We start from the raw sequence: 12,269 nt of genomic DNA, 5'->3' as shown, positions 1-12,269 counted from the left end.
TGCTTTTGAGCTATGGTGTTGGAGAAGACTCTTGACAGTCCCTTGGACTGCAAGGAGGTCCAACCAGTCCATCCTAAAGGAAATCAACCCTGAATATTCATTGGAAGGACTGATGCTAAAGCTGAAACTCCAGTACTTTGGCCACCTGATGTGAAGAACTGACTCATTGGAAAAGACCCTGATGCTGGGAAAGACTGAAGGCGGGATGAGAAGGGGATGACAGAGGATGAGATGGTTGGATGGCATCACTGACTCAATGGACATGAATCTGAGTAAACTCTGAGAGTTGGTGATGGATGGGGAGGCCTGGCGTGCTGCAGTCCATGGGGTCGCAAAGCGTCGGACATGACTGAGCGATTGAACTGAACTGATCTTTATTGACAAGATTTTGATTTTAACATATCACTCTCTATCAAAAGGAACTAGCGCTCGTGGGAGATTCCTATTCTAGGGCAATGTAGCCTACAGCGTGGGTCCCCAAAGACCATTGGTTTCCTAGTATTCATGCCCTTAATAGAATCTCTTCCAAAAATGAATAAGGCTGACATGTGTAACCTAAAGAATACTGTGGGAATTATGCTATATGACTTTTGAGGTCATAAAAGACATAGAAGTGTCCACTTTATTCTCTCTTGCACCATTCATTCTGGGGGAGGCTTGCAGCCTTGAAACAGTACTACTAAGAGGTCAACATGGTAAGGATCTAAGGCTTCCTACCAACAATAAACACTAACTTACCAATCATGTGACTAAACCATTATGGAAGTAGCAAATTTAATATTAAGACTCCAGAGGTTAAGGCCCTGGCTATATCTTAACTGTAACCCTACGAGAGACTCTAAAGTAAAAAACAGCCAAGTCATTCACAAATTTCTGACCTACAGAAACTATATGAGACAATGAATACTTATTCCTTTAAGCCTCGAAGTTTGGAGTACAGTTGTCCCCCTTAACTGTGTGGGATACATTCGAAGATGCCTAGTGGATGTCTGAAATTGCTAATTGCCCTGAACCCTTGATATAGTATGTTTTTTACCACCACGAACATGCCTATGTTAAAGTTAAATTGATAAATTAGGCATAGTGAGAGATTAACAACAGTAACTAACAGAACAATTATAACAATATACTGCAATAAAATGTGAATGTGGTCTCTCTCTTTCAAAATATTTTATATAAATTTAATGCCTTTTCCATCTTAACTAAGAATTCATCAAGTATTGTGGCCATTACTTTTGCAGTTTGATGTATGACAGTAAACAAACAGAAATTTCCTTTTCCTTCCTCACAATGTCACAGACAGAAATTTATTCTTAACGAACATCTTTGCAAACTCAGTACATATTTTTTTCTCTTCCTGTTAAGTCTAGAACTTTCATCTTTTCACTTATAGGAAGCAGTTATGGCTTTTCTTTGACATATCCAAAATGCCAGCATCACTACTCTTGTGCATTCAGGTCAATATTTAGTACAATAAGGGATACTTGAACACAATCACAGCAACACTATTATAGCAGATTTGGTAACCTATAAGAAGTGTCTAACTGGTGGAGTACATTTGACAATGATATGATTCATGTTCCGGATAGGATGGAGAGAGACAAAGCTGGATGTCAGAATTTTTACCATGCTTCTCAGCATAGCATGCAACTTCAAACTTATCAACTGTTTATTCTTGAATTTTCCATTTAATATTCTGGACCATAGTTGACTGGTAATTAAAACTTGGGAAGAGAAATGATGGATAAGGGACAACTACTGCAATTCTTTTAAATATAGCAATAGATTACTAATATAAGCAGTAAAGGAAGAAAGTGAGCCTGGAACATTTTGCTCTAAAAGAAAGCACTCAAAAAGTGGTAGTATGTCAAAATGACAAGAAATTAGCCCAAAGGGGCTGTCAGTCAAAATTACATTCTGTCATTGCTTCATCAATTTCTCTAAGTTTTTTTTTCCCCATTTGTAGCATTTTAAGGCAAATTGTTGGTATATCATTTCACCCCTAATATTTAAGTATGTATTTAACAGATGAAGATGCAAGAACAGACTTTACATCTCCAATATTAAACAATAATCGCTTATTATCATTACGTACCCAGTCACTACTTTTCTCAGTCTTTACTTTTTGGAATCTTTCCTGTATTCATGTGGGTGTGCTAGGTCGCTTCAGTCATGTCTGACTCTTTGCAACCCTATAGCCCTCCAGATTTCTTTGTCCATGGGATTTTCCAGGCAGGATTCTGGAGCAGGTTGCCATGACCTCCTCCAGGGGACCTTCTTGACCCAAGGTTCAAACCTGTGTCTCTTAAGTCTCTTGCACTGGCATGCAGGTTCTTTACCACTAGCGCCACCTGGGAAGCCCTATGTTCATATTTAACGAAATTATTAATACGGTTAAATTTGTATCAGCCACTGGGCTATTTGTTATCTATGTATCTTTTTTTCCTCCCCTCTTTTCATTCTTTGTTGTCTTCTTTGCAATTAAACATTCTTCAGCATGCAACTGGAACTTCTCTGTTGATTTTGTTCTCCTTTTTTAGGTATGAGAGGTTGTTCTAGAGGTTACAATATATCAATAGCTCTTCAACTTATTACAAACAACTTCAAATTAATAATGAATTAATCATAACAAAATACAGCAATTTTACTCCAAGAGAGTTCTATTTCCTTTACCCTTCTTTGTGCTATTGTCACATGTCTATATGTATTACAATCTTAACACTACAATGCTAGTACTATTGCTTTAAAATAATCTCATGTCCCTTTAAAAATTACACAGCCGTTTATGTCCACCCACATATTTATCATTTCTAGTACTTTCTATTTCTTGCTGTGGATTATGGTTTCCATTCTTTACAACTTAAAGGATTTTCGTCTTTAGTGTTTCTTCAAAGGCAGGTCTTTTAAACAATATGTCTCTCAATCTTTGTTTATATAGGAATGTTTTCATTTCACCTTCATACTTGTAAAATAATTTTACTGAATTTAGAATTCTTGGTTGGCAATTTTGTTGTCTTCTGGTGACTGTCATTTTACTGTCTTCTGGCCTTAACTGTTTCTGATAAGTCAAACTATTAAACCTATTGCTGCTGTCCTCCACATTAGTTCTTTTTCACTTGCTGCTTTCAAGATTTTTCATTTTTGTCTTTCAACAATGTGACCTGTGTTTACACTATTTGGGTTTTTTAAAAATTTCTTGGATCTGTGGATTAATATTTCTCACCAAATTTGGGAAGTCTCTGGCAATTATTAATATTCCTTTAAATGTTTTCCTTCTTGTCTCCTTCTCTCATTCCTTTCTTTCTAGGACTCCATTATACAAATCTGGTGCACTTGATGTTGTTTCACACATTTCTTAAGCTCTGCCATTTCTCTTCATCTTTTTCCCTGTTTTGTTCAAAATGAATATCTTTCATGTTCACTGTTTCTTCTGTCATCTAAAATCTGTTGAGCTCATCTAATAAATTATAAATTTGTTATTGTAATTTTCAACTCATAAATTAGCATTTGAAAAACAAATTACTCACTCCTTATTTCTTGTTACTATATTTTCCTATAATTCTCTGAACATATTTTCCTATAAGTCTTTGAATACATTTATAAAAAGGGCTCTGAAGTATCTGTTAAATCCAACAATTGGGCCTATAGAGAAGTCATTTCTTGTTTCTAAGCTTTTTTTTTTTTAATTTTAAATTAATTTTAATTTTCTTTAACCTGCCCTGGGTCTTTACTGCTGAACGTGGGCTTTCTCTGGTTGTAAGTCAGGACTACTCTTCATTGTGGTGCATGGGCTTCTCATTGTGGTGGCTTCTCTTGCTGCAGAGCACAGGCTCTAGGCATTCAGACTTCAGTAGTTAAGGCATGTGGGCTTAGTTGCTCTGTGGCATGTGGGATCTTCCCTGAATAGGGATCAAATTAGTATCCCCAGCACTGGCAAGTGGATTCTTAACCACCGGACCACCAGGGAAGCCCCTGAGAAATCATCTCTATTGTCTACTTTCCCCCCTGAGTATGTTCACACTATACTGGTCATTTTTTTTTTTTGGCATGGCTCCAATTTTTCTAGAAAAGCAGACATTTTGGGGTATCTTGTAACAGCTATGTATTTCAAAGTTATTTTCCTAAGTTTCACTTTAACAAATTAATCTTTAATTGAAACTGTGTAACTTTCTCTCTCCCATGATAGATGGTTTCTGTTTGGAATTTTACTTTTTTTTTTTTTTTAACCTGTCTTTCTGGAAGTTTCCTCTGTGTTTCAACATATCACTGGTTAGCCAATGATTTGGCAGAGATTGTGTTCAAATGCTTCAAATTTATAAGACTCCTCTCTGAGACCTGATTTGCTGTGGCACAGGGAGCACATTCAAGGTTCAGTCAGTCAGTTTTCTTGATTTTTATTTTCTGTTGCGTTTTCTCAGGTTTCCCAATCAGCCAGGGATGTATGAAGAGTTTATTAAACTTTTTACTGTTTTCTTGTTTCCAGTATTTTTATGGTTAGATTCTTGGCTGGTCCACTATTCTTACCAATTGCAGATACAATCTCTGAATGTCACAGGTGAAAGTTTCTCTTATATGTGTTTCTTTCGTTTCTAGTTGACAAAGTTGTAGACTTTTCCCTCTTGTCCCATATTGAGCCTTTTCTCTCTGACAGCAATTGTATGCTGGTTTTTGCATACAGTGCCATTCTGGTAAAATTAGAGATGTCACCAATCAAGCTTGTGGGCTGTGTACATTGTAATCCTAGGCAAAGGCTGTAGCCCCCTACAGCTTTAAACTGAAGCTTCAGCAATTTTTCAAGAATATAAGCACAGCTCATTATATTTTGCAGATACTGCATTAAAGAAAAAAATCCACCAAATTGGAACTCTGTGACAACCCTGTCTAAGCAGGTCTATTGGTGCCATTTTTCCAGTAGCATTTGCTCACTTTGTGTTTCTGCGTCACATTTTGGTAATTCTGGCACTACTTCAAACTTTTTCATCATTACTATTAGATTTGTTCTGGTGTGAACAACAATCTTTGATGTTACCACTTAACTTGTTTTGGGGTGCCAGAAACCATGCCCATATAAAATGGGGAACTTACTCGATGAATGCTGTGTCTCACTGATGCTCCACTAACTAGCTGTTCTCCCCTCTTTCTCCCTTTCCTCAGGCTTCCCTACTCCCTGAGACTCAACAATATTAAAATTAATAACCCTACTAACCCCTAATAAGCCTCTTAAGTGTTCAGGTGAAAAGAAGCTTCATCACACATCTCTCACTGTAAATCAAAACCTTGACGCAGGTGAAAGAGGAAGATGAAAAAGCTAGATTAAAACTCGGCATTCAAAAAATTAGATCATGGCATCTGGTAATATCACTTCATGGTAAATATATGGGGAAACAATGGAAACAGTGACAGACTTTATTTTCTTGGGCTCCAAAATCACTGCGGATGATGGCTGCAGCCATGATTTTAAAAGATGCTTGCTCCTTGGAAGAAAAGCTATGAGAAACCTAGATCAGTTCAGTTTAGTTCAGTCACTCAGTCGTGTCCGACTCTTTGCAACCCCATGAACTGCAGCACGCCAGGCCTCCCTGTCCATCACCAACTGCCAGAGTTCACCCAGACTCAACGTCCATCGAGTCAGTGATATCATCCAGCCATCTCATCCTCTGTCATCCCCTTCTTCTCCTGCCCCCAATCCTTCCTAGCATCAGAGTCTTTTTCAATGAGTCAACTCTTCACATGAGGTGGCCAAAGTACTGGAGTTTCAGCTTTAGCATCATACCTTCCAAAGAAATCCCAGATAGCATATTAAAAAGCAGAGACATCAGTTTGGTGACAAAGGTCCGAATAGTCAAAGCTCTGAGTTTTTCAACAGTCATGGACAGATGTGAGAGTTGGATCATAAAGAAGTCTGAACCTCAAAGAACTGATGTGTTTGAACTGTGTGCTGGAGAAGACTCTTCAAAGTCCCTTGGATAGCAAAGGGGATCAAACTAGTCAATCCTAAAGGAAATCAACCCTGAATATTCATTGGAAGGGCTGATGCTGAACCTCTAATACTTTGGTAACCTGATGAAAGAGCTGACTCATTGGAAAGGACCCTGACGCTGGGAAAGACTGAAGGCAGGAAGAGAAAGGGACAACAGAGGACGAGATGGTTGGATGGCATGACAGACTCAATGGACATGCGTTTGAGCAAACACACAGGGAAGCCTGGTGTGCTATAGTCCATGGGGTCTCAAAGACTTGGACATGACTTCAGTTCAGTTGCTCAGGCATGTCCGACTCTTTGCAACCCCATGAATTGAGCACACCAGGCCTCCCTGTCTATCACCAACTCCCAGAGTTCACCCAAATTCATGTCCATCGAGTTGATGATGCCACCCAGCCATCTCATCCTCTGTCGTCCCCTTCTCTTCCTGCCCCCAATTTGTCCCAGCATCAGAGTTTTCCAATGAGTCAACTCTTCACATGAGGTGACCAAAGTATTGGAGTTTCAGCTTCAGCATCACTCCTTGCAAAGAACACCCAGGACTGATCTCCTTTAGGATGGACTGGTTGGATCTCCTTGCAGTCCAAGGGACTCTCAAGAGTCTTCTCCAACAACACAGTTCAAAAGCATCAATTCTTCGGTGCTCAGCTTTCTTTATAGTCCAACTCTCACATCTACACATGACCACTGGCAAAACCATAGCCTTGACTAGCCAGACCTGTATTGGCAAAGTAATGTCTCTGCTTTTGAATATGCTATCTAGGTTGGTCATAACTTTCCTTCCAAGGAGTAAGCGTCTTTTAATTTCATGGCTGAAATCACCATCTGCAGTGATTTTGGAGCCCCCCCAAATAAAATCTGACACTGTTTCCACTGTTTCCCCATCTATTTCCCATGAAGTGATGGGACCAGATGCCACAATCTTCGTTTTCTGAATGTTGTGCTTTAAGCCAACTTTTTCACTCTCCTCTTTCACTTTCATCAAGAGGCTTTTTAGTTCCTCTTCACTTTCTGCCCTAAGGGTGGTGTCACCTGCATATCTGAGGTTATTGATATTTCTCCTGGCAATCTTGATTCCAGCTTGTGCTTCTTCTAGCCCAGCGTTTCTCATGATGTACTCTGCATATAAGTTAAGTAAGCGGGGTGACAATATACAGCCTTGACATACTCCTTTTCCTCTTTGGAACCAGTCTGTTGTTCCATGTCCAGTTCTTACTTGTTGCTTCCTGATCTGCATATAGGTTTCTCAAGAGGCAAGTCAGGTGGTCTGGTATTCCCATCTCTTGAAGAATTTTCCACAGTTTATTGTGATCCACACAGTCAAAGGCTTTGGCATAGTCAAAAAAGCAGAAATAGATGCTTTTCTGGAACTCTCTTGCTTTTTCCATGATCCAGAGGATGTTGGCAATTTGATCTCTGGTTGCTCTGCCTTTTCTAAAACCAGCTTGAACATATGGAAGTTCACAGTTCATGTATTGCTGAAGCCTTGCTTGGAGAATTTTGAGCATTACTTTACTAGCGTGTGACATGACTTAGCAACTGAATAACAAAAACTAGACACGATTAAGCTTAATGGGGAAGGAGTGCTGAAAGTTAAGACAGGTCAGAAACTAGGCCTCATGCATCAAACAGTTAGCTAAGCTGTGAATGCAACGGAAATGTTCTTGAAAGAAATTAAAAGTGCTACTCCAGTGAAAACATAAATAATAACGAAGTGAAACAACCCTTATGGAGGATATGGAATCAGCTTTAGTGATCTGATAAAAGCAAACCAGATATATAATTCCTTATGTCAAATTCTAATTCAAAGCAAGGCCCTCTTTTAAATTCTATGCTGAGAGAAGTGAGGAAGCTCCAAGAGAAACGTTGGAATCTAGTTCATGAGATTTAAAAAGAAGCCATCTCCCTAACATAAGACTTGAAGGTGAAGCAGCAAGTACTGATGCAGAAGCTGCAGCAAGTTATCTAGATCTAGCTAAGACAAGTAATGAAGGTGGCTACGCTAAACAAAAGATTTGCAATGTAGATAAAATAGCATTATATTAAAAGAAAATGCCACCTAGGATTTTCATAGTTATACAGGTGGTGACTTTAAGCTGAAGCCAATGTTCATTTGCCTTTCTGAGAGTTCTAGGGCTCCTTGATGGTGGTGGTTTAATCGCTAAGTCATGTCTGACTCTTGCGACCCCATGGATTGTAGCTTGTCAGGATCCACTGTCCATGGGATTCTCCAGGCAACAATTCTGGAATGGGTTGCCATTTCCTTCTCCAGGGGACCTTCCCAACCCAGGAAATGAACCTGGGTCTTCTGCACTGCAGGCAGATTCTTTACCAACTGAGCTATGAGCTGCCTATCACAATATTCATTTTGCAGCCCCACGGATCAAGGGGCCCTTGAATTATGCTAAATCTACCCTGCCTATGCTCTATCAATGCGACAACAAAGTCTGGATGATAGCACATCTGTTTACAATGTGGTTTCAGTTCAGTTCTGTTGCTCAGTCGTGTCTGACTCTTTGTGACTCCATGGACTGCAGCATGCCAGGCTTCCCTGTCTATCACCAACTCCCGGAGCTGGTGGTTTGGCAAGTATTTTAAGCCCACTGTTGAGATCTACAGCTCAAAAAAAAGATCCCTTTCAAAATATGACTGCTCACTGACAATGCATCTGGTCACCCAAGAGTAATGACGGAGATGCACAAAGAGAATAATGTTTTCATGCCGCCTAACACAACATTCATTTTGCAGCCCCATGGATCAAGGAGTAATTTCGACTTTCAAGTTTTACTAGTTAAGAAAAATTTTGTAAGGCTATAGCTGCCATAGACAGTGACTCCTCTGATGAATCTGAGCAAAGTCCATTGGAAACTTTCTAAAAAGGATTCAGCATTCTAGATGGCACTAAAAATATTCATGATTCAAGGAGAAGAGGTCAAAATATCAACATTAATAGGATTTTTGAAGAAGTTGATTTCAACTCTTATGAATGACTTTGAGAAATACAAGGAGTTCTGTGGAGGAAGAAACTACAGATGTGCAGGAAATAACAAGAGAAAGAATTCAAAGTGGAGTCTGAATATGTATAAACCTCATGACAAACACTTTAACAGATGAGGAGTTGCTTCTTATGGGTGAGCAAAGGAAGTGGTTCCTAGAGATGTAATCTACTCATGGTGAAAATGCTGTGATGATTGTTGAAATGACAATAAAGAATTTAGAATATGACACATACTTAGTTGATATGCAGTGGCAGGGTTTGAGAGGAGTGACTTCAGTTCTGAAAGACTTCTGCTGTAGGTCAAATGCTATCAGACAGCATTACATGCTACTGAGAACCAGTTTTCAAAAGGAAAAGTCCACCAATGAGGTAAACTTCATCATTGTCTAACTTTAAGAAATTGCCACCAGCAAAAAGACTCTAACTTTCTGAAAGCTCAGATTATTGTGTTTTTCTTTAAGTAATAAAGTATTTTTAAATTAAGGTATGTACATCGTTTTTCTAGGCATAAGGCGTTGTACACTTAATAGACTATTGTATAGTGTAAATACAACTTTTATATGCATTGAGAAAAGAAAAAAATCATGTGCCTAGCTTTACTGCAATATTTGCTTTATTGTAGTAGTCTGGAACTCAACCTACAATATCTCTAAGATATGCCTAGAAATACTTCTCAATTTTTTTTTTTTTTTAAATCTGTGGTGAATTTCCAGAGCCCTGATATGGGTTTTGATATTTTTTCCAGTTTCATTCCTTTTTTTGCGGGGGTGGGGGTGGGGAAGAGGAAGGGAATTGCCTACTTCTTCACACTACCAGAGTTAGTCTTTCCATCTGTGATCATCTCAATTCATCTGGAATAACAATGAAAGATCTAATCCTTAGGAACGTTGATAAAGAGTCTGGGGTCTTCAAGGAGGAAGGGGTCCAGAGCCCTTGAGGAAGAAGGGGTCAGGGGCTCTCAAGGAGGAGAAAAGGACAAACTTTTTCTACATTGCTTTGTCTTAGTCAATATAACAATGTATCTTGGTTGAGGACATGTTTCTCCTTAACAAGAACCTTCTGACTAATCTTGTTATCTTAAGACCTTTCTATTGTTAGTTCTAATCCTGTTAATTTAAGATGTATGTTGTGGAAGTGGGTCTGGTAAAAGTATGAAAGGCCAACTTACTCTCTTGCCGGTACCCCTTCCCACTGGAGGATGTGCCTCAGCAGCTTGACGAATTGTACAAACCATGAGCTCTATAAGAGCACTCTCCTGACGGTCGGACATTGCTAAAGTCAAACAAAACACATTAGCATAAGTAGATAGTTTTATAATAGCCACATATCAAAAATGCACACAATATAAAAAAAAACCTGCAAACTATTACTTAAAGACTAAGGTTAAGTTCTATTCTTTGTCCTTTTTATCTTTTCAATAATATGTATCTGTCATAAGTCAAATAAGAAAGAGATACACAAAGTAAAGAAAAAAAGGACAACCTCTGGTTTCTTCTAATACCTAATCTCTCGTAATATCATACTTCTGAATTGGGCAATGCCAAAATTTTCCTTCTATATCATTTCAAAGTTTACATATATTTTTCTTTTTTTAGTAAAAAAAAAATTAATAGATTCTGAGTATCTTTCAAGTGATATGACGTATATGAATAATTACCTTAAATAATTACAAGTTATTACATAGTTTGTGTTTCACAGTTTATCCAACCTGCTCTATTAACATTCACTCAAATTTTCCCCAAATTCTTGTCACATTTATAAAAAATTCAATAACAAGTATCATAAATACACACATTATGTAACTAACACTTCTATTTCGGCAGAATAAATGTCAAGAGAGGGAATAATGAGTCAAAGGTTAAAATCTTGGTACTGACAAATCAATAAGGTTACTTACTGCAATCCACACCTCCAACTGCAATGATGACAATATTTGATTCCTTTTATCCCTGCCAACACTGGATGTTATAAGTTCCTTTAATTTTTGCCAATCCAATCACTTAAAGTGGTATTTCTTATTTTGCTCCTGCATAATTAGTGGAGTGCATTTTCTTGTTTATTAAATTTTTTTGGAGATTTTTCTGTTTATTCTCTACTAACTTTTCTATTGTTATACACGTTTCTTGGATTCTTATATTTTAGTAGCATTAACTTTGTCTTAAATGATGCAAATATTTTCTCACAGTTTGTTCTTTTGGTTTTAGAACTCCTCATGGTATATTTTGTCAGAAATAGTTAACCTTTACAGAGTCATATCTATACTGATTTGTTTTCTGACTTTCAGATTTCTCTCTTTGCTTTCCAGGATTTTTATTTATTTGTTTTTTTGAGAGATAAGTGACATACAATACCATACAGATTTCAGTTGTACTACACAATGATTTAATTTACTTACATTGTGAAATGATCACCATAGTTAAGTTTAGCTATTATCTATCATCTCATATAGATTAAAAAGAAAAAAGTCTTTTGGGTTTCTTGCATTGCTTTCAAAGAGCTCCTTTCTCCCAGAGATCAAAGAAGTGTATTTTCTTCTCTGTTTCTGTTGCTTGCTTTTACATCTCTTATCTATCTGAAATTTATTCTGCTGATAGTATTAATATCAGGTATGGGTCTGTTTACTCCCACCAGAGGAGCACTCAATGATGCCCCCACCATTGTTGAAGAAAATCAGCTTTCCTTGGTTTATTTGAAATGTCACCTTTTAACATGTTTTAGATGCTCCTATATACTTTGATCTATTAATATTTCTGGATTCTTAAGTTTCAGTGTTATAAAGCCATGCTGTTTTGATTATAGCAACTTTATAATGTTATAATATACCTTAATGTGTAACTTAATTCAACTAATTTGAATATTTAGTTGAACAAATTTCCCTTATCTAATGCTTTTCCCTAAAAATTTCTAATTACTATAAAGGTAGTAGCAAACAATTTATTAAGTATTTTCTATATGTAGGGCACAGTTATAAATAACTTTTCAAACTACTCAATTAGTAGTAGACCCAAGATATGAACGCAGGCAGTCTGACTTCAAGGTTTATGCTCTTAAGCACTATGCTATACTGTCTTTATAACATATGCATGAAATTCTGCATAAATTTTAATTTTTAATTTTTATTGGAGTATAGGTGATTTACAGTGTTGTGTTAATTCAGGTGTACAGCAAAGTGAGCCATATATATATATATATATATATATACACATATATATATATATATATACACATATATATATCCACTTTTTTTTAAGATTCTTTTCTCATATAGGCCATTAAAGAGTACTAAGT

The 12,269-nt window shown here is 37.4% G+C and overlaps 1 protein-coding gene across 3 annotated transcripts in view; it reads right to left on the bottom strand.

Moving 5' to 3' along the window:
• The window catches only part of STAG1 (STAG1 cohesin complex component), a 499,240-nt gene that overhangs the window by 61,060 nt on the left and 425,911 nt on the right, over nt 1-12,269 (bottom strand). For all 3 annotated transcript variants that reach the window (XM_061427678.1, XM_061427685.1, XM_061427693.1), the window contains one exon: nt 10,150-10,253. In XM_061427678.1, the coding sequence (XP_061283662.1) occupies nt 10,150-10,253 (104 nt within the window). The remainder of the gene's footprint in view (nt 1-10,149; nt 10,254-12,269) is intronic.

The sequence above is a fragment of the Bos javanicus genome, chromosome 1, assembly GCF_032452875.1.
Source record: "Bos javanicus breed banteng chromosome 1, ARS-OSU_banteng_1.0, whole genome shotgun sequence".
NCBI classification, from domain to species: domain Eukaryota; kingdom Metazoa; phylum Chordata; class Mammalia; order Artiodactyla; family Bovidae; genus Bos; species Bos javanicus.
This window is presented reverse-complemented; position numbering and strand designations above follow the sequence as displayed.